General features: G+C 43.7%; 1 protein-coding gene across 2 annotated transcripts in view; it reads left to right on the forward strand.

The window, feature by feature from the left end:
• The window catches only part of RCL1 (RNA terminal phosphate cyclase like 1), a 64364-nt gene that overhangs the window by 13193 nt on the left and 24078 nt on the right, over window positions 1-27093 (forward strand). The window contains exons 2-5 of one of the 2 annotated variants that reach the window (XM_059411984.1): window positions 8684-8755; window positions 11608-11783; window positions 18035-18109; window positions 19220-19344. In XM_059411984.1, coding sequence (XP_059267967.1) covers window positions 8684-8755; window positions 11608-11783; window positions 18035-18109; window positions 19220-19344 — 448 coding nt within the window. Of the gene's footprint in view, window positions 1-8683; window positions 8756-11607; window positions 11784-18034; window positions 18110-19219; window positions 19345-27093 lie in introns of those variants that run through there. The other variant, XM_059411985.1, reaches the window with a different exon arrangement.

Raw genomic sequence — 27093 nt, forward strand, 5'->3', positions numbered from 1 at the left:
TTTTCCATTGGACATTCTTTCCTGCTTTGTGAAAGATTAGTTGACCATAGTGTTGAGGGTCCATTTCTGGGCTCTGATCTATGTGTTCCATTGATCTATACGTCTGTTTTTGTGCCAGTACCATACTGTCTTAATGATGACACAGCTTTGAAATAGAGCTTGAAGTCTGGAATTGTGATGCCACCAACTTTGGCTTTCTTTTTCAACATTCCTCTGGCTATTTGAGGTCTTTTCTGGTTCCATATAAATTTTAGGATTATTTGTTCCATTTCTTTGAAAAAAAATGATGGTATTTTGATAGGGATTGCATTACATGTGTACATTGCTTTAGGTAGTGTAAACATTTTCACCATATTTGTTCCTCCAATCCATGAGCACAGAACATTTTTCCATTTCTTTGTGTCTTCCTCAATTTCTTTCACGAGTACTTTATAGTTTCCTGAGTACAGATTCTTTCCCTCTTTGGCTAGGTTTATTTCTAGGTATCTTATGATTTTGAGTGCAATTGTAAATGGGATCGACTCCTTAATTTCTCTTTCTTCTGTCTTGTTGTTGGTTTATAGAAATGCAACTGATTTCTGTGCATTGATTTTATATCCTGACACTTTATTGAATTCCTGCATGAGTTCTAGCAGATTTGGAGTGGAGTCTTTGGGGTCTTCCACATAAGGTATCATATCATCTGCAAAGAGTGAGAGTTTGACTTCTTCTCTACTGATTCGGATGCCTTTTATTTCGTTTTGTTATCCTGATTGCTGAGGTTAGGACTTCTAGTACTGTGTTGAATAGCAGTGATGATAGTGGACATCCATTCTGTATTCCTGACCTTGGGGGAAAAGCTCTCAGTTTTTCCCTGTTGAGATTGATATTCGCTGTGGGTTTTTCATAGATGGCTTTGATGATACTGAGGTATGTGCCCTCTATCCCTACACTTTCAACAGTTTTGATCAGGAAAGGATGGGGTACTTTGTCAAATGCTTTCTCAGCATCTGTTGACAGTATCATATGGTTCTTGTTCTTTCTTTTTATTAATGTATTGTATCACATTGATTTTTTTTTTTTTTTTGCAGATGTTGAACTAGCCTTGCAGCTCTGGAATAAATCCCACTTGGTTGTGGTGAATAATCCTTTTAATGTACTGTTGGATCCTGTTGGCTAGTATTTTGGTGACAATTTTTGTATCCGTGTTCATCAAGGATATTGATCTGTAATTCTCGCTTTTGATGGGGTCGTTGTCTGTTTTTGGGATCAAGTAATGCTGGCCTCATAAAATGAATTTGGAAGTTTTCCTTCCATTTCTTTTTTTTGGGGGGGGGAACTGTTTCAGGAGAATAGGAATTAATTCTTCTTTAAATGCTTGGTAGAGGGCGCCTGGGTGGCTCAGTCGGTTAAGCCTCTGCTTTCGGCTCAGGTCATGATCTCAAGAGTCCTGGGATGGAGGCCTACATCAGGCTTTCTGCTCGGCAGGGAGCTGCTTCCCCCCCCTTCTCTCTCTGCCTGCCTCTCTGCTACTTGTGACCTCTCTCTCTCTCTCTCTCTGTCAAATACATAAATAAATATAAATTTTAAAAATCTTAAAAAAAAAGTAAATGCTTACTAGAATTCCCCTGGGAAGCCATCTTGCCCTGGGCTCTTGTTTGTTGGGAGGTTTTTGATGACTGCTTTAATCTCCTTACTGGTTATTGGTCTGTTTAGGTTTTCTGTTTCTTCCTGGTTCAGTTTTGGTAGTTTATATGTCTCTAGAAATGCATCCATTTCTTCCAAATTGTCAAATTTGCTGGCATATAGTTGCTCATAATATATTCTTATAATTGTATTTCTTTGGTGTTGGTTGTGATCTCTCCTCTTTCATTCATGATTTTATTTATTGGGGTCCTTTCTTTTTTCTTTTTGATAAGTCTGGCCAGGGGTTTATCAATCTTATTAATTCTTCCAAAGAACCAGCTCCTAGTTTTGTTGATTTGTTCTGTTGGTTTTTTGTTTTGTTTTGTTTTTGTTTCTATTTCATTGAGTTCTGCTCTGATCTTTATTATAATTTCTCTTCTCCTGCTGGGTTTAGGCTTTCTTTGTTCTTTCTCCAGCTCCTTTAGATATAAGGTTAGACTGTATACTTGAGACCTTTCTTGTTTCTTGAGAAAGGCTTGTATTACTATATACTTTCCTCTCAGGACCGCCTTTGCTGTGTCCCACAGATTTTGAACAGTTTGTGTTTTCATTATCATTTGTTTCCATGAATTTTTCCAATTCTTCTTTAATTTCCTGGTTGACCCATTCATTTTTTAGAAAGATGCTGTTTAGTCTCCATGTATTTGGGTTCTTTCCAAATTTCCTCCTGTGATTGAGTTCTAGCTTCAGAGCATTGTGGTCTGAAAATATGCAGGGAATGATCCCAATCTTTTGATACCGGTTGAGACCTGATTTGTGACCCAGGATATGATCTATTCTGGAGAATGTTCCATGTTCACTAGAGAAGAATGTGTATTCTGTTGCTTTGGGATGGAATGTTCTGAATATATCTATGATGTTTATCTGGTCCAGTGTGTCATTTAAAGCCTTTATTTCCTTGTTGATCTTTTGCTTGGATGATCTGTCATTTCAGTGAGGTGGGTGTTAAATTATTATTACACAATATAATATACAATAAAAATTATTGTATTATTGTCTATGTGTTTCTTTGATTTTGTTATTAATTGGTTTATATAGTTGGCTGTGCCCATGTTAGGGGCATAGATATTGTGGAGAGCCATTCAGCAGATGCAAGGAGTCACGTAGACGGGAGTGCCTGAAGATTGAGGAACTGAGAATGATTAGTCTAGGAGGATGCGCTTGTGGCTGACGCACACAGCTCCAGGAGCCAAGAGATAAACGCATGATCACCGCTAGAGAACAATAGAGTCCTGTATGGTTACATAAGGGTCCACAAGGACACTGCGTGCACGGCGTTATGATTGGCCAAATAGGGGGGCGAGTACGGGTGAACTTCGTGGATAAATACTGCTGTAAGTGCTTGGTGCGGGGCGGCCGCCATTAGCATTAGTACATTAGTATTAGTAATAAAAGAAGTTTGCCACTCACCTCGTCTGCGGGTCGTTCTTGCGGGCCGAGAGCGACAGATATTTAAAAGTGTTAGATCTTCTTTTTTTTTTTTTAAGATTTTATTTATTTATTTGTCAAAGAGAGAGAAGCGAGAGCAAGCACAGGCAGACAGAGTGGCAGGCAGAGGCAGAGGGAGAAGCAGGCTCCCCGCCAAGCAAGGAGCCCGATGTGGGACTCGATCCCAGGACGCTGGGATCATGACCTGAGCCGAAGGCAGCCGCTTAACAAACTGAGCCACCTAGGCGTCCCAAAAGTGTTAGATCTTCTTGTTGGACAGACCCTCTGAGTGGGATATAGTGTCCTTCCTCATCTCTTATTATAGTCTTTGGCTTAAAGTCTAATTGATCCGATATAAGGATTGCCACCCCAGCTTTCTTCTGATGTCCATTAGTATGGTACATTGTTTTCCACCCCCTCACTTTAAATCTGGAGGTGTCTTTGGGTCTGAAATAAGTTTCTTGTAGATAGCATATTGATGGGTTTTGTTTTTTTTATCCATTTGGATACCCCACGTCTTTTGATTGGGGCATTTAGCCTATTTACATTCAATTTACATACTATTGAGAGATATGAATTTAGTGCCATTGTATTGCCTCTAAGGTGGCTGTTACTGTATATTGTCTCTGTTCCTTTCTGGTGTACTACTTTTAGGCTCTCTCTTTGCCTAGAGGACCCCTTTCAATATTTTTTGTAGAGCTGATTTGTCCTGGAAGCTTTTTATCTCTCCTTCTATTTTCAATGATAGCCTAGCTGGATATAGTATTCTTGGCTGCATGTTTTTTCATTTAGTGCTCTGAATATATCATGCTAGTTCTTTCTGGCCTGCCAGGTCTCTGTGGATGTCTGCTGCCAATTTAATATTTTTACCATTGTGTGTTACAGACTTCTTGTCCTAGGCTGCTTGCAGGATTTTCTCTTTGTCATGAACACTTGTAAGTTTTACTATTAGATGACAGGATGCGGACCTATTTTTATTGATTTTGAGGGGGATTCTCTGTGCCTCCTGGATTTTAATGCTCATTCCCTTTACCATATTGGGATAATTCTCTACAATAATTCACTCCAATATACCTTCTTCCTCCTCCTCTTCTAATTCTAATATTGCTTCATTTTATGGTATCACTTATCTCTCGAGTTCTCCCCTTGTGGTCCAGTAGTTGTTTGTCTCTCTTTTGCTCAGCTTCTTTATTCTCTGTCATTTGGTCTTCTATATCACTAATTCTCTCTTCTGCCTTATTTATCCTAGCAGTAAGAGCCTCCATTTTTTATTATACCTCATTAATAATTTTGATTTCAGCTTTGTTAGATTTTAGTTCTTTTATTCTCCAGAAAGGGCTTTTATTTCTCCAGACAGTTTCTCTAATGTCTTCCATGCCTTTTTTTGAGCCCAGCTAGCACCTTGAGAATCGTCATTCTGAACTCTAGATCTGACATATTACCAATGTCCGTATTGATTAGGTCCCTAGCCTTTGGTACTGCCTCTTGTTCTTTCTTTTGTGTTGAGTTTTTCTACCTTGTCATTTTATCCAGGTAAGAATATATGAACAAGAGAATAAAATACTAAAAGGATGTCAAGGACCCCAGAAAAATTTGTGTTAACCAAATCAGAAGAAACCCCAGATTGTTGGGAGAAAATAGGGGTAAAAAGAAGTTCCAAAAAAAAAAAAAATTTAAAACAAAACTATATTTTAAATTTATATTTTAAGAAAAATATAAATTAGACTGGTGAATAGAACAGAACCACCCCCTTGATTTTGGGTGTATTTTGGTCTCTTAGAAGAAACTACCTCCCAAAATTTTAAGGAAAGAAAAAGTTAATATATATATACAAAAATAAGGGTAAACACAATGAAGGGATGGAATAGGACTATAAAGATGAAAATTTTAAAAAATTCTAAAAAAGGAGTTAATAAGTTGTTTGGGAAAAGAATTAAAAAGATAGTGGAGAGAATTTGCTCAGGCTGGAGACTAGAACAAAGCTCTGTGCTAGATTTAGGGTATATTTTGATCTATTAGAGGAAGTTGTATCCCAAAAGTTAAAAAAATTTTTTTTTCCCTAGATTTTATTTATTTATTTGAGAGAGAGAAAGAGCATGAGAGCGTAGAAGGTCAGAGGGAGAAGCAGACTCCCGTTGGACCTGGGAGCCTGGACTTGATCCCGGGACTCATGGATCATGACCTGAGCTGAAGGCAGTTGCTCAACCAACTGAGCCACCCAGGTGCCCTCCCAAAAGTTTTTAGAAGAAAAAACCTTATATGTATATAAAAAATTAAGTTAGATACAATGAAGGATAAAATATGACTATAATAATAAAGGTTCAAAAAAATTTTTTAAGAAAGATATTGTTAAGAGAAACTAGTTAAAAAACGTTAAAAGAGGAAAGAGTAAAAGTTAAAAAAATTAGTATAAGAGAAAAATAAAATTAAAAAGATTTACTTAACTTTGCAAGACTAAAGAATCGTGGGGAGAAAGCCATGAATTCGATGCTTTGCTTTCTCCTCCTCTGGAATTGCGATGTTCTCCTTGATCAGTGAGCTTGGTCTTGGCTGGATGTTTTTGCTGATCTTCTGGGGAAAGGGCTGGTTGTAGTGATTCTCCAGTGTCTTTGCCCAAGACAGAATTGTACCCCCCTGCTAGGGGCCAGGCTAAGTAATCTGCTGGGTTCTCAGGAGCTTTTGTCACTTTCTGTCCAGCTCTGGAGGACTGGAGTGAAAATGGTGGCCTCCCACCATCTGTAGGAGCCGAGAGCTCGGGGCCCCGCTGCTCAGTGGACCCTCGGAGAAAAGCTGTCAGTCCCTGTCTCCCTGGTTTCCGGCAGCACTCCGACTCACCCCGCCTGTGACCAAGCGTTTCTGTCTCTGGCATACAGCCCTGTTTGGAGTCTCCGAACCCAGCAGATTCCTGCTGCTCTGCACTTCCGGGGGGGAGGATATCTCCCCAGATCTCCCACTTGTGGGGTCCCTGCTCAAAGAGTAGTGGCCAGACTGTGCCGGGGATCACAGTTTAGGGTAACCCTGAGCTGGGAGCTCTGTCTCTGTATCCAGCTTCCCCGCTCTAATACCTGCAAACTCTGTGACGCTCAGACACCCCGATCCTTCTGTGACCCCACGGGACCTGAGGCCATGCTGTCCCCATAAGGGCTCCACCCCTGCTTAGCTCCTGGAGTGATGTCCCTCAGTGGAGCAGACTTTTAAATGTTTGAATTTTGTGCTCCGTTGCTCTGCGCTTGCTGGGAGCCGGCCCCTCCACCCTGCGGTCTATCTTCCCGACACTTCAGATTCACTTCTCCACCGGTCCTTCCTTTCAGAAAGTGGTCGATATTTCTGTTTCTAGAATTGCTGCTCTTCTTCTCTTTGATCTCCTGTTGGATTTGTTGGTGTTCAGAATGGTTTGCGACCTGATATCATCTCAGCCTGCTACGCCTCTGCCATCTTGACTCCTCCCCCTGCCCGATTTTTTTTTTTTAAACATAATATTCTTTTTTTTTTTTATAAACATATATTTTTATCCCCAGGGGTACAGGTCTGTGAATCACCAGGTTTACACACTTCACAGCACTCACCAAAGCACATACCCTCCCCAATGTCCATAATCCCACCCCCTTCTCCCAAACCCCCTCCCCCCAGCAACCCTCAGTTTGTTTTGTAAGATTAAGAGTCACTTATGGTTTGTCTCCCTCCCAATCCCATCTTGTTTCATTGATTCTTCTCCTACCCACTTAAGCCTCCATGTTGCATCACCACTTCCTCATATCAGGGAGATCATATGATAGTTGTCTTTCTCTGCTTGACTTATTTCGCTAAGCATGATACGCTCTAGTTCCATCCATGTTGTTGCAAATGGCAAGATTTCATTTCTTTTGATGGCTGCATAGTATTCCAAACATAATATTCTTTATCAAGAGGCCATGGAAACAGTTTTGTAGTTGAGTTATTTTCAAAGTTTTGTGATGCTTAACACCACAACCAAGTTTACATGCAGGGAATTATAAAACCCAGTGAGGTTTCAGGAACAGTGCCCTATGTATGGTTAACTCTGACATGGTTTATTCTGTTCTAATTTCATTAAAAATAATATACTTTTAAATGGTCTGCAGGATCCTGCAGTAGATCACTGCCTGCAGTTAAAAGGTTCCATGATCTTCTAGAGGAGGTGGTTGAGGCTGGAAGATTAAATGGAGTTCGGCAAACTGGTGTCGGGGTTTGCAGAAGCACGGGCTTGGCCTCAGCCCTCAGCTCTGTCGAGGTGCCAGTGTCATGCTTGGGCCTCAACTTTCTATAAAATGGGAACGGCACTCCCTACCCTGGGGCTTTGAGGATTAGGTGAGAGAATGTCTGTATGGGAAACCTGACAGCGCCCCTGGTGAAAGCAGCCGCTCTTCCTTGTTTCAGGACTACTGGGTTTTCTCTGACTGCTAGCCCAGTGCTGTCTGTACAGAGGGCACCATCTACCGTGACAGTTGGTGGCAGCGTTCAGTAAGGGAACGGGGGGAGGGTGGAGGGGGAGCATTGCTCAGTCAGTGTGCTCACCCTGTGGGATCAGTTCAGGTGACTGCTGCGGTCTGCGCGGGAAACATTCTGCTGGTTTGTTACAGGCGTGGAAACTGCCTACACTGCCAGGTGGTCACACTGCCTTCGGCGCAGAAGAGCTGGTCTTCCTCCCCTTGTTCCCCGGGCAAGAGGTTGATGCTGTGGGGGGAGGGATGAGCGTGAGTGAGTGTGTGTGTGTGTGTGAGATCCGCTCAGGGGAAGGCCACAGGGCACATTCTCCTGCCTGAGTCTCCTCTCTTCCTCCTCTCAGAGTTCACATTTAAAATCGTTTTCCTCGCTTTCTACCCACGCCCTTCTAAATAGTGACCAGCTTTTATGTTTGGGAGAACAATCTGTCTGTAAAAGGTATTGAATTCCTTTTATACATGAGAATTTAAGCAAGAAAATTAAATTCACATAAAGTGCCATGAAGAGAAATCTGTTCATTAACACGCAGTGTTTTTTCTTCCAGTCTGTTTTCATGCATTAAAAAAAAGGTGGTAATAATACTGTACATTCAAGGACCTTTGTAACGAAATTAAAAGCTGAACTGGTCAGATAGCTCGAGATGAGTAAGGTGGCAGGAGGGAGAAGGGACCGAGTTGGGGGGAGACAGTGACCTCTTGCTGCTTCTGAGACTGAGGAGTGACCTCCAATTGCATCTGCCCTCTCAGGTTTTCTGGAACAAATAAGAAATTGACTTTAAAATGCTGCTATTTCTCCCTTGTTTGGCACGTATCCCTGAGGTCAGAAGAGCTGGTCTTTATGGGTGTCAGACTGCTGAAATTAATACCCCATCAGATTGGTGGTAGAGTTGTTGTTTGTTGTGGAATAGGACAGCTGAATTGTTCCTAATGGTTCTGCCAGCCATATGTGTGCCAGCCAGTGCTTTCCTGCTGCTTTGGTTACCTCGACCAGTGGTCCCACCCCGGTCCCGACAAGAACCTGGGCGTGAGGCAGGGAGTCCCGTACCTTCCGCCGCAGCTCCTGGATCACACGCGTGCTCTGGAAATGGTGACCTGACCTGAAGCCGGTCCGTTTTCTCTTTTCCCTACAGACTTTGAAGCCAGCTTCATAAGGCTGTTGGACAAAATAACTAATGGTTCTCGGATTGAAATAAACCAAACAGGTAAGCTCTCTTTTTTCCAGTTTCTGAAAGGACCCACATGTACTACTTAAATATTCCTCTACTTCTCATGCTTTTTGACTGTATAAATACTCAGGTGCGAAGAGCCAGTTTTCTGTCTGTGATACAGTTGTCCGGAGATGTATGTGAAATCTCCAAATGTAAGGGGTGTGCACTTGAAGTCAGGAGGCTGGAAATTCAGATCAACAAATAAGCACCTCCCCTTTTCAGCAACAAAAATACTTTACACCTAAAATTTATGCACAGCTTTTCAGAGTCCGTTTATTTATTTTGTTCCAATAAAATTTTATAGCATACTCTGGGAGGTAGTCATATGTGCTGAATTATTATTATTATTTTTTAATTTATCTTTTAAAATAAATATGCACAGGGCGCCTGGGTGGCTCAGTCAGTTGAGCATCTGGCTTTTGGTTTCTGCTCAGGTCATGATCTCGAGGCTGTGAGACCGAGCCCTGCGGTCGCGCTCCACGCTCAGCGCACGGTCTGCTTGGCCTTCTTGCCCTCTACGTCTCCTTCCCCTGCCCAGCGCCCACATGCACATTGTCTCTCTCTCCAATGAAAAAAAAAAAAATCTTAAAAAAAAGCACAATTATATGTAAAAAATGTGCAAATCCCTTCCCCTGTTCCTCTTCTCATTCTTCTTCGTTCCCTCTGAGGGACAGCCGCGGTCCTAGCCTGGGATGTGTGCTCTGGTCTCCGTCACAGGCCTTTGCTTGCATGGGCGCTTCCGGAGCTCAAGCTCTTCCCGGTGCGCCGCAGCCAGCTTCTTCACTGCCGTGCATGTCACAGAACGTCCCCTGCCAGGCAGACGCAGGCCCATCTCATATTCCAGTGGGCCTGCTAGACTATTCTGTTGTATGGAGGCGTGATAATTTATTTGACTGCTCCCTACTGGTAAATGTTTAGGTTGTTTGTAGCTGTTTGTTAGCGCTTAGAAACTCATTTCTCAACCTTGTGTGGGAAACCGTGCAAACACTGTTGGGCTGGTCCATGAACTCTTGCGCTTTGCACGGGTAGTCCACAAAGGAAACTGTGCACTTTCTCATCCATTGGCTCTCTACGGGGCCCCTCCATCACGTGAGATTTACGGATCCATAGCTGCGTACGGCCCTACCCTACGGAGAGCAAGTTTCAGGCCCGAGACTTCAGGTGCCCTCTGTGACCTCTCATTCCTTGAGTGTTCCTTGATTGACTGACTTTGAAATTGCTGGAGATTTTTAAAAAATTTTAAATCAAAAAATTTTTTTTTAGCAATTTTTATCAGTGATTCAGAAGGTTCATAATTTTCTTTTAACATTTTATTTATTTGTTTGACAGAAAGACAACGAGAGAGGGAACATAAGTAGGGGGAGTGGGAGAGGGAGAAGCAGGCTTCCGCTGAGGAGGGAGCCTGGCTCGGGGGTCCATCCCAGGATCCTGGGATCATGACCTGAGCCAAAGGCAGATGGTTAACGACTGAGCCACCCAGGCACCTCCTCTGGTTTTTGTTTTTTTTAATTTTAATTTTAATTTTTAATTTTTTTTATTTTTAAAGATTTTGTATTTTTTAAGATTTAATTTATTTATTTGACAGAGACAGTGAGAGAGGAAACATAAGAAGAGGGAACCTGGAGAGGGAAAAGCAGGCTCTCTGCTGAGCAGGGACCTCCCCCCTCCCAATACCCCACCTCCATGTGAGGCTAGATCCCAGGACCCTGGGACTGTGACCTGAGCCAAAGGCAGATGCTTAACGACTGAGCCACCCAGGTGCCCTGTTCAGAGGGTTCATAATTTTTTTCTGGTCATATCTGCAGTTTAAATCGGGAAGTAAGACATTTTACATGATCCTGCTTCTGCCTCATTACCCCCTGTCCCACCAGAGCAGGAGCCTTCATTCTGATGATCTGACCAGTTTCTCACTTGGTTAATTTGTAGGCATAGATTTGCAGACTTTTATGATAATACAGTCCTCTTTTTTTTAATGAAACTCCAAATTTTAAAATGTTATGTAACTCCAAAGAACTGCTTTCCTTTTGAGTGACCAAACCCAGGTCTCTTTTCTCTAATGTTAAATTTATTGGTAAATTATGTTAATAGACAGTGGCAAAAGGTTTTGAGCAGCAACAATCCCTTGTCTACCTGTTTATGAACCCCCCAGTAATTGAGAATATTTTATTTTGCTTTTCCCCCTAATACGTATACCCAGTAAGAAACTTTGTGGATGTTACAAGTATGAGAAAGAGTGAATAAGAATAACAGGATTCCCACTAAAGCGATTCAGTAATTTTAAGATCTTTCCATTTGTTGCTATTAACTTAAAATAGCTACTTTTTTCTTTTCTTTTTTTAAAAAATAGCTCCTATTAACAGAGTTTAAGTGCCATCAAGTACTTGCCTTCTCTAGGAATCCTGCTGGTGGAGTATGCTTTATGGAAAATCTCATTTCAAGGGTCCGGAAGAAGCTGGTTGCTGGTGTGATGGTTTCGGTGTGTCATTCGTAAAGCCCCTACCTGCAGGCAGGGTGTGCTGTTGGAAGACCAGGGCGCCTGTTAGGATCTGTCCTCTGCACCCTGCTATGACTTTGGCAACTCGGATGCTTAGGGAGGGGTTTAATTTATTACCGTTTATTAAATTACACTCAGTTTATTATTGTTACAGGGGCTTGACAGTAATGAGTCAGCTTTTGGAGTGAGGTGTGGGCTCTTAGGAATGGCATTTTGAACTTCTTGGATGCCCTTCTCAGACTTTCCCCTTGGGATTTACTGCCTTTGTTGCCTTTGTGACACCTAAGTGGTTTTTTTGTTTTTCTGTTTTTTTGTTTTTTTCTGTTGAATGTGGCTCTTCTTCCGGTGCAAGGAACGACCTTGTATTACCAGCCTGGCCTCCTGTATGGTGGGTCTGTGGAACATGACTGTAATGTCCTTCGCAGCATCGGCTACTACCTAGAGAGTCTTCTTTGCCTGGCTCCGTTTATGAAGCACCCGTTAAGAATCGTTCTGCGAGGAGTAACCAATGACCAGGTTGACCCTTCGGTGAGTAGTGAGTAGTTTTGTCTCTCGCAGCAACCCAGCGTTAGAGAAACAAGTTCCCAGTAAAGCACAGGTTTATTGCTGAGTGTCTTTGTTTTGTTCTTTACCTGGAGATTTAAACACTAATGACTCTAGGAAGCAGATGAGCCAAGACTTGAAATGACCAGATTCAGTGACGACTGCTTGCATTCATCAAGGTGCCTTTCGTTGTCACGTCTAAGAGCCGTTAGAGCAGAAGTGCAGTCTCGTCATAGTTGACATGAAATAGGCTCTATTGGCGCAGGTGCTCGAGAGTGGAATCTTCTTAAGGTCATGTGTTGGCTGCGGCTGGAAGGCAGCAGACCAGAATTTTAGACAGAAAATAATATCTCCTTGGCATTGCTGTAGCATAATCTTGACTTAACTTGGGTTTTAATCATAAATTTTAGGGCTTCTTCCAAGAAGAGTTTGCAGATTTAGAAAATGGGCAAGGGCAGGGAAGGTATATGTGAACTTGGATAGTTTGTGGGCAAGCAGCTGCTGCTTCTTTTATTTATTTATTTATTTATTTATTTGATAGAGATCACAAGTAGGCAGAGAGGCAGGCAGAGAGAGGAGAGGAAGAAGCAGCTCCTTGCGGGACTCGATCCCAGGACCCTGAGATCATGACCTGAGCCAAAGGCAGCGGCTTAACCCACTGAACCACCCAGGCGCCCAAGTGTTTAGAATTTAAAGATTGATTTATTTACTTTAGAAAAGGAATGGGGGGGGGAGCAGAGGGGGAGGGAGAGATAGAATCCCAAGCCGACTCCTTGCTCAGTGCAGAGCCTGACATGGGGGCCCCATCTTACTCCCCTGCGATCATGACCTAAGCTAACACCAAGAGTTGGGATGCTCAACCGACTGTTTCACCCAGGTGCCTCCCCCGCCCCCCTTTTTTTTTTTTTAATTTTTATTTATTTATTTGACAGAGATCACAAGTAGGCAGAGAGGCAGGCAGAAAGAGAGAGGAAAGCAGGTTCCCTGCTGAGCAGAGTCTGATATGGGGCTCCATCAGAGGACCCTGAGACCATGACCTGAGCCGAGCCACCCAGGCGCCCCTCTCTCCCCCCCTTTTTAAAAGGATTTATTTACTTAAACTGGTTAGAATTTTAAACTAATTTCAGATGATTGGTTTTTTCCCTGCATTTTCTGAAGATTCTAGGAAACTACCTTTCAGTTAAAACTGCGAGAGGAGGCCTCTGGACTTATAGAATGGAGTGGCGGCGGCAGAGCCTTGCATGTGGGGAAAAGCTCTGAAGCCTGCAGTAAACTTGGACACTATATGTCTTAGTTTTCTACTTTTTTTTTCTTTTTGCTATAATTGCTAATAATCTTAAAAGCTGTTTTTACTGGCATTATTAAAAAAGTTTTTGGGTTTTTTTTTTTTTTTTTAAGATTTTATTCATTTATTTGACACAGAGAGAAAGATCACAAGTAGGCAGAGAGGCAGGCAGAGAGAGAGAGGAGGAAGCAGGCTCCCTGCTGAGCAGGAGAGCCCAATGTGGGGCTTGATCTAGGACCCTGACCATGACTTGGGCCAAAGGCAGAGGCTTAAACCACTGAGCCACCCAGGCACCCCCACTATTTTTTTTTTAAGATTTTATTTATTGGACAGGGAGAGCGCACGCACAAGCAGGGGAAGGGGCAGAGGGAGAGGAAGAAGCAGATTCCCCGCTGAGCATGAGCCCAACACAAGGCTTGATCTCAGGATCCCGGGATCATGACCCAAGACAAAGGTAGACACCTAACCGAATGAGCCCCCAGGCGCCCCTTGCATGCAGAGTATTTAAAAGAAAATCTATTTTTGTATGTTGCAGAACTCTCTGCTTTCGCTAGCTGCTTTGCTGAAATGACCTTGGTTAGTTCCTGGCTCCAGACCAGGATAAAATAAATACACCTAATCCTGGATGAGAGTAACTTCTAAAGCCCATGGCTTCGTCATTTCAAGCTTTCTCTTGAATATATGGCTCCCCTGATTCATGTCCATTCTGCACACGCAAGGACAAATTCGAAGAGTTCCCTTCTGGAACTCAGTCTCTTGAGGTGGACAGTTAGGGAGATGACAGGGTCACTCCTGTCAGGTACAAGCAAAGTGCTGAGGGCCAGGGAGGGTTTTCTAGGGAAGGGAAGCCAGAGTCAGTCTCAGATTTTAGGAAGATAAGGATGAATTGAGAGGCTTCAACTAGATTGAGCATTATGGGCATGGACGTGAAAAGGAGGGGACAGATCTGATGGACATTGTGGAGTGAGACACTTCTTGATTGACAGCCGATCGGAGGTGGGATAGAAGGAAGTTGTTATAAATTACACCAGGATGTCTGTTCTTCACTGAAAGGATAGTGTGGAAGGGTAGAGATCAGATAGCTTCTGACACAGGGAAGAGGAAAATTGTGGTAGGATGATGGGTGATGTGTTTAATTTTGATCCTCTTCCTGGGATATTGGCAGGAAGTTGACATAAACATGTTCAGTTGGCAGTTAGAAATTACTGTCTTACGCCTCAGAGGTAGGTCATAGGATCTTACCCATTGATAGTTAAGTCCCCTGGAGAATGACATTGACCGGTGCTAACGTTGAACAGTGGTAGCTGTTTGAATTAATCCTACAGGTGTTCTCCCTCCGACTTGGACAGTGTGGTGGTGGTTTGTGTATTTGAATCAGTGGTTCATGTTTGAGACCCCAGATTTTACGTTATAATAAGTTGATGTGGCTGCTCTGAGTGGCCATCAGTGGGACCTGCCTGGTGCTGCCCTCTTCGGATAAATCGTGAGCTCTCTGGATGGATACAGATCTTAGTGAACCTCATGATTCATTACAATTCCCTTTTTGGCCTTTGGGGGCCACATGGTTCCTGAGACTGAGAACAAAGGAAGAAGAGGAAATGAATGTTTAAAGTGTGAGTCGGAGAAGAAGGCCTGAGACCGTGACCGTGGAGATCGGGGTTGAGTTCTAAGAAGTGGGCGATGACTCACAGACTCAGACTTGACTGGAGCTCCCTTGGAGCTGGGCAAGGAGATTCACTGGGCAGCGAGTTGTGCTGACCTTTGAGAGAATGGTGTCATTGGACTATAAGGACAAGCATGGTTGAGGAATGAGTAGCAAATAGAACTGTGGAAACCTGGGAGATTCTTCTAGAAGGTTAGATAGGATGATTCTTTTTTTTTTTTTTTTTTTTTAAATTTTATTTATTTATCTGACAGAGATCACAAGTAGGCAGAGAGGCAGGCAGAGAGAGAGAGAGAGAGAGAGAGAGAGGGAAGCAGGCTCCCCGTCGAGCAGAGAGCCCGATGCGGGACTCGATCCCAGGACCCTGAGATCATGACCTGAGCCGAAGGCAGCGGCTTAACCCACTGAGCCACCCAGGTGCCCCTAGATAGGATGATTCTTTAAGAACTGAGTTTTTGTTTGGAGTTTGTTTGGTTTGGTGTGGTTTTTGTTTTCTGAACGAGGGGAAGCTTGATTGTGTTTGTGGGCAGAGGTGATGCTGTAGTGGGGAAGGGAACAATTAAATGAAAGGAGCGGGGGTGTTTGTAAGGCTGACTTCAACAGTTGGAGGGTGAGGGTCAACAGTGGAAGTGATGGGGTGAGCCTTGTGCGAGAAGAGGGACATTTTCCCCTGGGGACAAAAGGAAGGGAAGTGGGGACAGATTTTGAGGAGGAGCAAAGTTCAGGAGGTCTCCTCTGATTCTCAGTAATTCTGCATCAGAGCCGCGGGCCAATAGGCAAGTGAAGATTCCAGTCTTTCCCCTCCTGGGAGGGGAAACAAAGTTCAGGGCCGTGTGCTGTGTGCTGGGCACTCTTCTGGGTGAACCTGTGTTCGTGTGTGTGCATCCCTACTTATTTAATTCTTACACCAGCCCTGTGAGGTGAATGTTCTTACCATCATTTCAGACAAGGTAGCTGGGAGCAAGTTTCTGCCCTTATTCTTTTTGGCTTAGACCTGGTCACACTTCTGTCTGTTGACTGATTGCTTGGACCGAGGGATAATTAAGGCCTTTGCTCTCAGGAGCCACCTGGGTTGGACTTTTGCCTGTCGTCACAGAGTTACAGCTCCGTTTTTCTTAAGCAGAACTTGCAGACTGTCCTCTCTGCTAACGTTAGTGTGGAACCAGGGGAGCATGTCCCATCTAGCCCTTCACTATGCAGAAAGCACCCAAGGCCCTGGGGATGTGGGGGAGTGTCCAGGTGTCACTTAAACAGCGGGTTTAAGAGGCAGAGGGGGACTGCTTTTCCTAGTCCCACGACCACGTTGCTGGTCCTTTGTGTCAAACAGAGAGTGAGTCAGGAGACCAGACCACACCTTGGGTCTGCTTCTCGCTGACCTTCAGAGTCCATTTGACCTCGTCCTTTTGACTCCAAGCACAAGTAGGCTGAGCCTGGCAGTGATGCACCATTTTTCTCGCCTGTCTTTCCCCGAGGAGGGCTGGTGGGCGCCTGGTTCCTGGGAGTCGTGCCATCAGAGCAGCCTATATCCGTGCGTCCCCCACTTTTCCCAGAGTCTGATTTGGCCTTCTCCCCAGTTCCCTTCATTCTGGTCTACACCGACTTCTCTGTTCTGGCAACCCCAAATGCGTATTTTAAGTTTTTAATGTGTGTTTAGCTGCAATATTTAATGAAACTAGCTAATCTTTAGTGAGTTTTCCTCGTAGCTGCTTCTGCCCCACCTGAGCCGTTGTGAACATGTTCTAGGCTTCATAGTCATTTCTGCCTCTGGTTCGTTTTGTGGTATCAGAATACGTAGTCGGGGCCTGTTCTGTGCTATGGAGCCTTCCTGGAATATCATTCTGCTAAATCTTACCTTGTTAGAGTCAGTAGCAGCTTGTAGACAGGCCGAGCCTCTTACCTCAGAGACAAGGAAGTTCAGATGTTTGGGATTTTCTGACCCGAGGCCACACCGCTAACTGGAGGCAGAGCCTGGACCACGACTGGACTGTTCCTTCCGTGCCATGCTCACGCTGCCTGTCCTCGCTGCCAGCGGACGGGGTCAGCCCCTGCAGACCGAGGAGCAGCTCTGTTGCGTCGGCAGCAAATAAGGGAGTAATTTTCCTTCCCAAGTTGCTGTTGAGTCAATGTTCACTGATTGGTTAGCTGGCCTGATTTGAATGTCATCCTACTCCCTCTGCAGATAAGTAAGCAGAGGACCTGAGGCTTCTCAGTAGCCCCAAAGGAAGAGACATAACAGAAACATTTGGCATAGCCTTGCCGTTAACTGTGGGTATTGTCATCAGAGTCTGGGTCTGTGCTGCTCCTGGAGTTTGTGGCAGCCCGTCCCTGTCTGCGCCCCCCACACCTCCCACCGTGGGCTCACCACCTCCCCTTCACCTGCCTGCGTGGTGGGCATTAGCGGGGTCCCAGGTAGCCCCAGCTCAGGTTCATTTGGTTTGCTTTGGCTTGGCGTGCCAACAGCTTTAAATGTTAAACAACCATGTCTGAAGAAGAAAAGGCTGATATTTTCTTCTATAACATTTAAACCTACAAGAATGAGCAGAAGTTGGGGCCCCTGGGTGGTTTAGTCAATTAAGTGTCTGACTCTTGCTTTTGGCTCGGGTCATGATCTTAGGGTCCTGGGATCGAGCTACACGTTGGGCTCTGAGCTTAGCAGGGAGTCTTGTTTGAGGGTTCTCCTTCTTGCCTTGCAGCCCCCCGCAACGAATAAATAAGTTAAAAAGAAAAAAAAAAAGAACAGAATGAGCAGAAGTCCCAGTTTGTTTTCTAGATGAACTCAGCAGTTTCTTGATGCTTTTTTGCATGATGCATGTGAGCCTCAAGATGACACATAGGGTAGGTGTATAAGGTATAAAGTGAGGGAAGAGGAGCTCACAGAAGCCCACGGCTTGTAGGATTGCAGTCTTAACTTGGGAGCAGAGCTGGCCCCTGCTGTTGTAAGCCGGCGTGCTTTCTGGTCTCAGGACTGCATCATCTCCCTAGTCGCTAAAGCTCATCCTGCTTCGTGGGCTCTTTATTCTTTCCACCTCTTACGGTCTACTTTTAATTTTTTTTTTTTTTAAGATTTTATTTATTTATTTGAGAGAGAGGAAGAGCACAAGCAGGGGGAGCAACAGAGGGAGAGAAAGAAGCAGATTTCTTGCTGAGCAGGGAGCCTGATGTGGGGTGATCCCAGGACCCTGGGATCATGATCTGAGCTGGAGGCAGGTGCTTAACAGCTGAGCCACCCAGGTGCCCCTGAAAGTTTCATTAAACTTTTTTTTTTTTCTTTCTAAAATAATTCTACAGGTTGATGTTCTTAAGGCAACAGCCCTTCCTCTGTTGAAGCAGTTTGGAATTGATGGTGAATCGTTTGAGCTAAAGGTAAGAATATGTACGTAATTGGCTGTGCATGCATGTAAAATATTCTCTGACGAGCTCATCAGAAGATGCAGTGTGTCCGTGTGTGTCACATTGAAGTCACCACTGAGGAGATCCCAAGGAGCCATGAACAGACATTGCAGACTGTGCTGAGAGGGGACTCGAGCTGTGATCACGGTTATGCCAGTTCCCTTGCGCATACTTTGTGGTGGGCGAAGTCGTGCTTGCTGCCCCCCCCCCCCCCCCGCCTTCCTTGTTCCTCACAGCAGCTCCACAGGGAAGCAGCCAAGCTGGGCTTCTGGCCACACACCCTTTCTGATCGAGATCATCCAGATGTCATTCGGGTCTCAGGCCTCCCAACCTGGATGCCCTAGAGAATTTTCAGTGTTTTCAAAACCTAGAAGTAATTTAAGCAACTGTTTGTTTGCTGTTGAAAGGAATTATTACATCAGTAAGTTAACTGGCTATCTTAAGCTGTTTAGCATCGCTACTTTTTTTTTTTTTTAAGATTTTATTTATTTATTTCACAGAAATCACAAGTAGGCAGAGATAGAGGGGGGGGGCGGGGGAGGCAGGCTCCCTGCTGAGCAGAGAGCCCAACGTGGGGCTCGATCCCAGGACCCTGGGATCACGACCTGAGCCAAAGGCAGAGGCTTAACCCACTGAGCCACCCAGGTGCCCTGCATCTCTACTTCTTAAGCTAATGTTTTAAACAAGGGAAATGACTGCATTTTTATTTAATAAAATGAGTTTTGGTAGATTAGTTAATTGCATGGGGAGGAGAAGTGGTTCCTGATGGGTAAGAAAGGGGCCAAGCCGCTCACTGTAAGCGTGAGGGAGCAGGCGCTGGTGGTGAAGCGACATGCTGGCCTGGGCCTGGGCCGGGCTGGCCCCGTGTCTGCTGCTCTTCCGGTCACGTCGTTTGGGTCCCTGCTCCCCACGCACCCTCTCGGTGCTAACGTGAGGTGCTGATGATCTCGAGGGAGTTGATGTGTTGACTGTAGAGAGCTCACTGTTCTAAGGATGAGCTCCTTGGCCTGAACCAGCCGCACTGGGTGTCAGTGTCCCCGACTCTGCCGCACGCTCACCTCTGCTTTCTCGCTGCCTGCGCAGGTGGTGCGACGGGGAATGCCTCCTGGAGGAGGAGGGGAAGTGCTCTTCTCATGTCCTGTCAGGAAGGTCCTGAGACCCGTCCAGCTCACAGACCCGGGGAAGATCAGGCGGATCCGAGGGATTGCGTATCCTTTGCATTTGATTTAGATTTCTTAGCTTTTACGTGCCTCATGAAGATAAGAATGACTCATAACAGTTTACTTCTTTCCAGTCATTTACTTTGTAGACAACAGTCTTGGAGAAATCTTCACGGTGAAATTGTAATTGTTGGCTGAGATACGATGTTTTATTTTTTGTCTCACTAAAGACTAGACTAACCCATTCCTTGTTTTTGTTTTGTTTTGTTTTTGTTTTTTTGGTAAATGCTGAAGCAGACAGCTCCCGGGTGTGGGCTGCTCTCCTGAGGGCTTTGGTTTAGGGACCACCGATGCACTGCAGTCCCTCCCTGAGAAGAGCTCACTGTCTGATGAGGGAAGCATGGGCAAACGTGTAAGATGGTGTAGATGGACGCGTAGGAGGCTGGGGGAGTTGAGATGGAGCTGGCACATTTTGTCTGGAAGATGTAGGAGAGCAGGGATGGTATCTACTCATTACGTGGTTACTCTGCATGCACTGGGATAGAAAAACTGTATACTTCTTTCCTTTCCAAAAAACTACTTTACTGATAAACGATTTACGTGCAGAAAGCTATACATATTCAGTGTATACAGCTTGATGAGTTTGCAGATGAGTGTCTACCTGTGAAACCAGCAGCATAGAAGTACCATAAACCTACCTCTTACACACACAAGTTTCTTCCTGCCCTCTATGTTTTATCTTTACACTTTTAATTTTTTGTGATAATAATACTTGACCTAGATCTACTCTATTAGCAAATTTCAAAAGAATTTATTGAGATGCCTCGGTGGCTCAGTCAGTTGAACATCTGGCTTTTTTTTTTTTTTTTCTCAATTTTACTGATTTGAGAGAGAGCGCGCGCACAAGCGGAGAGGCAGAGGGAGAAGAAGACTGCCCACTGATGTGGGAGCCCAATGCGGGGTTCGACCTCAGGACCCGGAGATCATGTCCCGAGCTGAAGGCAGGCACTTAGCCATCTGAATCACCCAGGAGCCCCAAGCATCTGACTCTTGATTTTGGTTCAGGTCCTGATCTCAGGGTTGCGCGTTTGAGCCCTGCGTGGGGCTCAGTACTTCATGCTTGGCGTGGAGTCTGCCTGGGATATCTTCTCTCTTGACCCTCTCCCTGCTCGCTCACGTGCTCGTGCTCTCTCTCTTTCTCTCTCTCAATAAATAAATATGATCATGGGGAACCTGAGTGGCTCAGTGGGTTAAGCGTCTGCCTTCGGCTCAGGTCATGATCTCAGGGTCCTGGGATCGAGCCCCGCATCTCTCTGCTCAGCAAGGACCCTGCTTCCCCCCACCGCCCCGCCGCATCCCCCTCCTGCTTCTCTGCCTACCTGTGATCTGTCTGTCAAATAGATAAATAAATAAATAAATAAAATCTTAAAAAAAAAAATCTTTAAACCCCAGCATAATTATCTTAGTGAATTTTTAAGTATATAATACAGGCATTGTGGTACACAGTAGATCTGTGGGACTTAGTCATCTTTCATAAGTGAAACTTTGTACCCTTTGATTGATGTCTCCCGTTTCCCTCTCCTTCTCTCCAGCCCCTCGCCACCACCATGCTACTCTCTGCTTCTGTGAGTGTGACTATTTTAGATTGCTTATATAGATGGAATTATGCGTATTTGTTCTTCTGTGTCTGGCTTATTTCACTTAGCACATTATTGTCCTTGTTCACCTATGTCATAGAGGACAGCATTTACTTTGTTCTTAAGGGTGAATGATCTTCCATTGCATGTAAATATTACATTTTCTTTATTCATCTTTCATTGGACATTTAGCTAGCTGTCATGTCTTGGCTCAGGTGAATAAAGCTGCGATGAATGTAGGAGTGTGTCAGTTTCTGTGACTATGTACCCAGAAGCGGGACCGTGGGATCAAATGGTAGCTCTCCTTTTAATTTCTTGAGGAACCTCCCTACTGTTTTCTGTAGTGGCTGTTCCAGTTTGCATTCCCATCATCAGTGTATAAGGTTTCCCTTTTCTTCACAGTGTCAGCAATACTTACCTTTTTGTTTGTTTTGATTGCCACTACTCTTAACAGACACGAGGTGATAGCTCATTATGGTTTTGATTTGTATTTCTCTGATCATGAGTGATGTTGAGTACTTTTCCATGTAAATGTTTGAACATCTCTGGGTCTTCTGTGGAGGAATAATCTACCCAGGTCTTTGCCCAGTTTTTAATTGGGTGGTTTTATTTTACTTATTTTTTTTTAAGATTTTATTTGTTCATTTGACAGAGAGAGAGGGATCACAAGTAGGCAGAGAGGCAGGCAGAGAGAGAGGGAGAAGTAGGCTTCCTGCTGAGCAGAGAGCCCAACTCAGGGCTCCATCCCAGGTACCTGATATCATGACCCAAGCTGAAAGTAAAGGCTTAACCCACTGAGCCACCCAGGTGCCCCAATTTTATTTTATTTTATTTTTTAAGATTTTATTTATTTATTTGATAGAGAGAGCGCATGAGAGCATGAGAGCGGAGAGGGTCAGAGGGAGAAGCAGACTCTCTGCTGAGCAGGGAGCCTGACGTGGACTCGATCCCCAGGACTCCAGGAACATGACCTGAGCTGAAAGCAGTCCCCCAACCAACTGAGCCACCCAGGCACCCTCCAATTTTATTTTTAAGATTTAATTTTTAAGTAATCACTACACCCAGTGTGGGGCTTGAACTCCCAACCTTGAGATCAAGAGTCGCACACTCCACCAGCTGAGCCAGCCAGGTGCCCCTGCGTTGTTCTGTTTTTATTTTCTTTTTGCTTTTGAGTTGTATGAGTTTCTTATGTATTTTTTTCTTTTGTATTTTTTATATTAATCAGAGGTATAAATTTCAGACATTTTCTCTCATTCTGTGGGTTGTCTTTTCACTTTGTTGTTTCTTTTGCCCTTGTTTTGGTATTCCGTCCAAGAAAGCATTGCCAGTGCTAAAAACCTTTTCCTGTGTTTTCTTCTTGGAGTTTTACAGGTTTAGGTCTTAAGTTTATCTTTAATCCATTTTGAGTTGATTTTTCTTTGTGGTGTTTGTCTGTTGAGCACATATGTGCAAATATATTTCTAGGCTCTCTGTTCCATTGCTTTTCATGTTTTTATATTGGTACCGTGGTACTTTTTGATTATTATAGCTTAGTAATATATTTTGAAATCTGGAACTCTAATGCTTCCAGCTTTATTCTTTTTGCTCATAATTACTTTAGCTATCTGGAGTCTTTTGTAGTTCCGTATAAGTTTTAGGATTGTTTTTTCTGTATGTTATTTTCTCTATCTATTATTCTATTAAAAAATTAGAATTTCGATAAGAATTGCATTGAATCTGTAGATCACCTGGGATAGTATGGACATTTCAAGAATATTAATTCTCTCAGTTCATTAATATGGGCTGTCTTTCCATTTATGTGTGATTTTTAAAATGTCTTTTATAAGTGTTTTATACTTTTTTTTAAGACCTTACCTATTCATTTGACAGAGAGAGACCACAAGTAGGCAGAGAAGCAGGCAGAGACAGGGGGGGAAGCAGGCTCCCCACCGAGCAGAGAGGCTGACACGGGGCTCGATCCCAGGACCCCAGGACCACGACCCAAGCCGAAGGCAGAGGCCCCAACCCACTGAGCCACTCAGTCGCCCCAAGTGTTTTATACTTTTTAGTATATAAGTCTTTCACCTTCTTGGTTAAGTTTATTCCTAAATATTTAAATTTTGGGGGATACTCTTGTAAATAGCATTATTTCCTTGATTCTTATTCACATAGTTTATTGTTAGTGTACAGAAGCGCAAGTTGATTTTGTAGTCTGTAACTTTTAAAAATTCATTATTCCAGTAGGTTTTTTTGGGGAGGGGAATATCTTTGGGGTTTCTACATATAAGATCATGTCATCTGCAGATAGATGATTTTACTTCTTCCTTTCCAGTTTGGATTCCTTTCATTTCTTTTTCTTGGTTCATTGATCTGGCTAGGATTTATGGTACCAGCTAATAGTACTGTACATGTATATATAGTACCATGACTAGCAGTGGCAAGAGTGGTCATCCATGCTTTGTTCCAAATTGTGGAGGAAAAGCTTTGAGTTTTCCACCATTGAAGATGTTAGCTGTGGGCTTTTCATGTATGGTCCTTATTGTGTTGAGGTAAGTTTCTTCTATAATTAATTTGTTGAGAATCTTTAATTATGAAAGTGTTGAATTTTGTCAGATGCTCTTTCTGCATCTCTTGAGACAATCATATGATTTATGGCCTTCATTAATATGTTAATATAGTCTATCACATTAATTGATTTGCATATAACCATTCTTGCATCCCAGGGATAAATGCTGCTTGGTTATGTCATATGATCCTTTTAATGTATCATTGAATTTAGTTTGCTAAAATTTGTTGATAATTTTTGCATCTGTGTTCATCAGGGATATTGGCCTATAGTTTTCTTTTCTTGTAGTGTCTTTCAGGTCTTTTCTTTTCTTGTAGTATCTTTCAGGTCTTTCTTTTCTTGTTGTGTCTTGTAGTGTCTATCAGGGTGATGTTGGCTTCATAAAATGAATTTGGAAGAGTTCCCTCTTCAGTGTTTTTGGAAGTTTGAGGATTGGTAGTAATAATTCTTGACATGTTTGGTAGAATTCATCAGTGAATTGATTAATCTGGGGAAGTCATCTGGTCTTGGGCTTTTTTTTTGTGAGGTTTTTTGATTACTGATTCAGTTTCCTTACTTGTTACTGTTCTGTTCAAGCTCTAGTCCTGATGCAGACTTGGTAGAATTCATCCATTTCTTCTAGGTTGTCCACTTTGTTGGCATGTAATTGTTCATAATTTAAAAAAAAATTTCTGTGACTTTAGTTGTAACGTCTCGTCTTTCATTTCTGATTTTATTTGAGTCTTTTTTTCTTTGTCTAGGTAAGGGTTTGTAAATTTTTTTTATCTTTTCAAAAAACTGACTCATAGTTTTGTTGATTTTTTTTTTCCTCTTGGTTTTCACTTTGCTGTTTCATTTATATTTTCTCTGTTATTTCTTTCCTTCTGCTAACTTTGAATTTTAGGTTATTCTTTTTCTGGTTCCTTGAAGTGTAAAGTTAGGCTGTTTATTTGAGATCTTTTCTTCTTCCGTAGAAAGAATGTAGGTGCTTTTCACTATAAAATTCCTTCTTAGTACTTCTTTTCTTTGTCCCATAAGTTTTGGTGTATTGTGTTTTCATTTTTGTTGTCTCTAGGTATTTTCCATTTCCCCTTTGATTTCTTCTTTGGCCCCATTTTTTTTTTTTTTAAGAATACATTCATTTTCATCTGATTGTGAATTTTCCCATTTTCTTGCTGTTATTGATACTTAGTTTCATTCCATTGTGGTTGGAAAGGGTACCTGAGGTGATTTCAGCCTTCTTAAACTTGTTACGACCTGTTTTGTGACCTACTGTGTGATCCCAAAGAATGTTCTTGTGCACATGAGAAGAATGTGTACCCTACTACTGTTAGGTGGAGTCCTGTGGAAGTCTGTTAGTTCCTCCAGGTTTATGATGTTGTTCAAGTCACCTGTTGCCTTACTGATTTTCTTTCTGGGTGTTCTATCCATTATTGAAAGTGGGGCAAGGGGGTCCTGGGTGGCTCAGTTGGTTAAGTGACTGCCTTTGGCTCAGGTCATGATCCTGGAGTCCCAGGATTGAGTCCTACTTGGGGGCCTCTACTTAGCAGGGACTCTGCTTCTCCCTCTGACCCTCCCCCCGTCATGCCCTCTCCCTCTCATTCTCTCTCTCTCAAATAAATAAATAAAATCTTTAAAAAAAAAAAAAGAAAGAAAGAAAGGCGCTTGGATGGCTCAGTGGGTTAAGCCTCTGCCTTCAGCTCAGGTCATGATCTCAGGGTCCTGGGATCGAGCCCCGCATCAGGCTCTTGGCTCAGCATTCCCCCTCCACCTCTGCCTGCCTCTCTGCCTGCTTGTGATCTCTCTTTCTGTGTCAAATTAAAACAAAAAACAGTGGGGCAGGAATTCTCCTGTTATTGTTGTATTGCTGTCTCTCTATTCAGATCTGCTGTTGTTTGCTTTATATATTGAGGTGATCTAATGTTGAGTGCATATATGTTTATAGTTGTATCTTTCTGTTGAATTGACCCTCTTATCATTGTAATTAACTTCTTTATCTCCCGTGACTCTAAAGACCTTTTGGACTTTGTCCGTTTTGTGTGTTGGAATTATAGGCAGTCCTACTCTCTTTTAGTTCCCATTTGCATGGAACATACTCACTTTCAGCTTATATATGTCCTTATATCTAAAGTGAGTCTTTTATAGACAGCATATAGTCGGATCTTGTTTTACCCATTTAGCCACTTTAGTTTCTTTTGATTGTGGAGTTTAATCCATTTACATTTTATATACTTTATTTTTAAGCCTCCAGGTGACTCTGAGTTTACCTGCATTCCGTTTTGCAGTTGGGAAAAACCGAGGCTTCACAGGCTGAAGGAATTTGCATCCACATCACAGTGTTCATAATGGCAGGACTGGGATTTGAGTTTTTGATCCCAGTTTTTGAACCTCTGCTTTTTCTCAGAGGAGGGGAGGGCGTTTGGATTGAGCCTAGAGGAGTAGAGAGGCCTGTGAAGTGGAGCATGGAAGGGTGCTTCAGGCAGGAGTGTGGGCCTGTGCAGATGAAGGGGTGCACACTGGTGCTGGGAGGGGCAGGCCATGGGTGTGGCTTGAGTGCAGGTCGTCAGTGTGTTCGGCAGTGGAAGACGGGATGTGACAGATAAGGCTGGAGCCAGTGACGACTGAAGGCCATGCTGACCAGTTGGCTTTCATTCCGAAGTCTTTAATTATCTAGAGAGAGAATTTCCATGTTAAGAGGATAACTTCAGTGGGGCTGAAAGAACTTTTGGCTCCTTTTGACTCATTGTAGAAACTCTGGAAGGCACAAATTAAAGAAAAAAAAAATTACCACCTAAGGGTGATCACTTAGAGTCAAAGACATCAGGGGGTCGTTGTGCCGTGAAGAGGATGGCGAGGGTCGTGGCTGGAGCACAGGTGAGGGCCGCTGGTTTACAGAGGTCCTAGGGGCATCGTGCGTGGAAAGCCGTCCCCACCTGGCTCTGTGACAGAGGGAGAGGGAGTCCCTGAGGATGAGGTGTCCCCTGGCACCTGGACAGAGATGTAGGTTCTGATAGTAGCTGCATGTTTGGGGCAGTGTAAGGCGGGGTGGGGACACTGGTGATAAGTTCCGTTTTATTCCTGCTGGGTTTGAGGGCCCTTCACAATGGCTGTAGGGAAATGGGTCTAGAAAGGAAATTAGAAATGCACATCTGTAATTTGGGGGCAAGGTGAGAGCCAGAAGTGGGTGATTTCAAGTTGGCGACTGAACAGAATGTGGAGAGAGGCAGATGGATCCCTCGACACCACTAAGACTTGAAAGCAAAAGCAAAGTGCTCCCAGGAAGTGGGACCAGGGAGAGTCAGGTCGCTGAGAAGAGAGTAAAGAAAATTTGGCTACTGAGAAGCCCTGGCTGCCCCGGTCAGTAGCCGGAGGGGCCCGAGGAGTCAGTCAGGACGGAGGACGCTCTGGACAGCACGCGGCTGGGAGGAGCTCCTTTCAGAGAGGAGGAATCAGCCCCGACATCCATTTCCAGGGAAATGGTGCACCGTGGGGGCTGCTCTGTCAAGAATCTTTTTTTTTTTTTTTTTTTTTTTAATTTATTTGACATACAGAGCTCACAAGTAGGCAGAGAGGCAGGCAGAGAGAGAGGAAGGAAAGCAGGCTCCCCACTGAGCAGCGAGCCTGATGTGGGGCTTG

The sequence above is a fragment of the Mustela nigripes genome, chromosome 9 (genome assembly GCF_022355385.1).
Source record: "Mustela nigripes isolate SB6536 chromosome 9, MUSNIG.SB6536, whole genome shotgun sequence".
Taxonomy (NCBI): Eukaryota; Metazoa; Chordata; class Mammalia; order Carnivora; family Mustelidae; genus Mustela; species Mustela nigripes.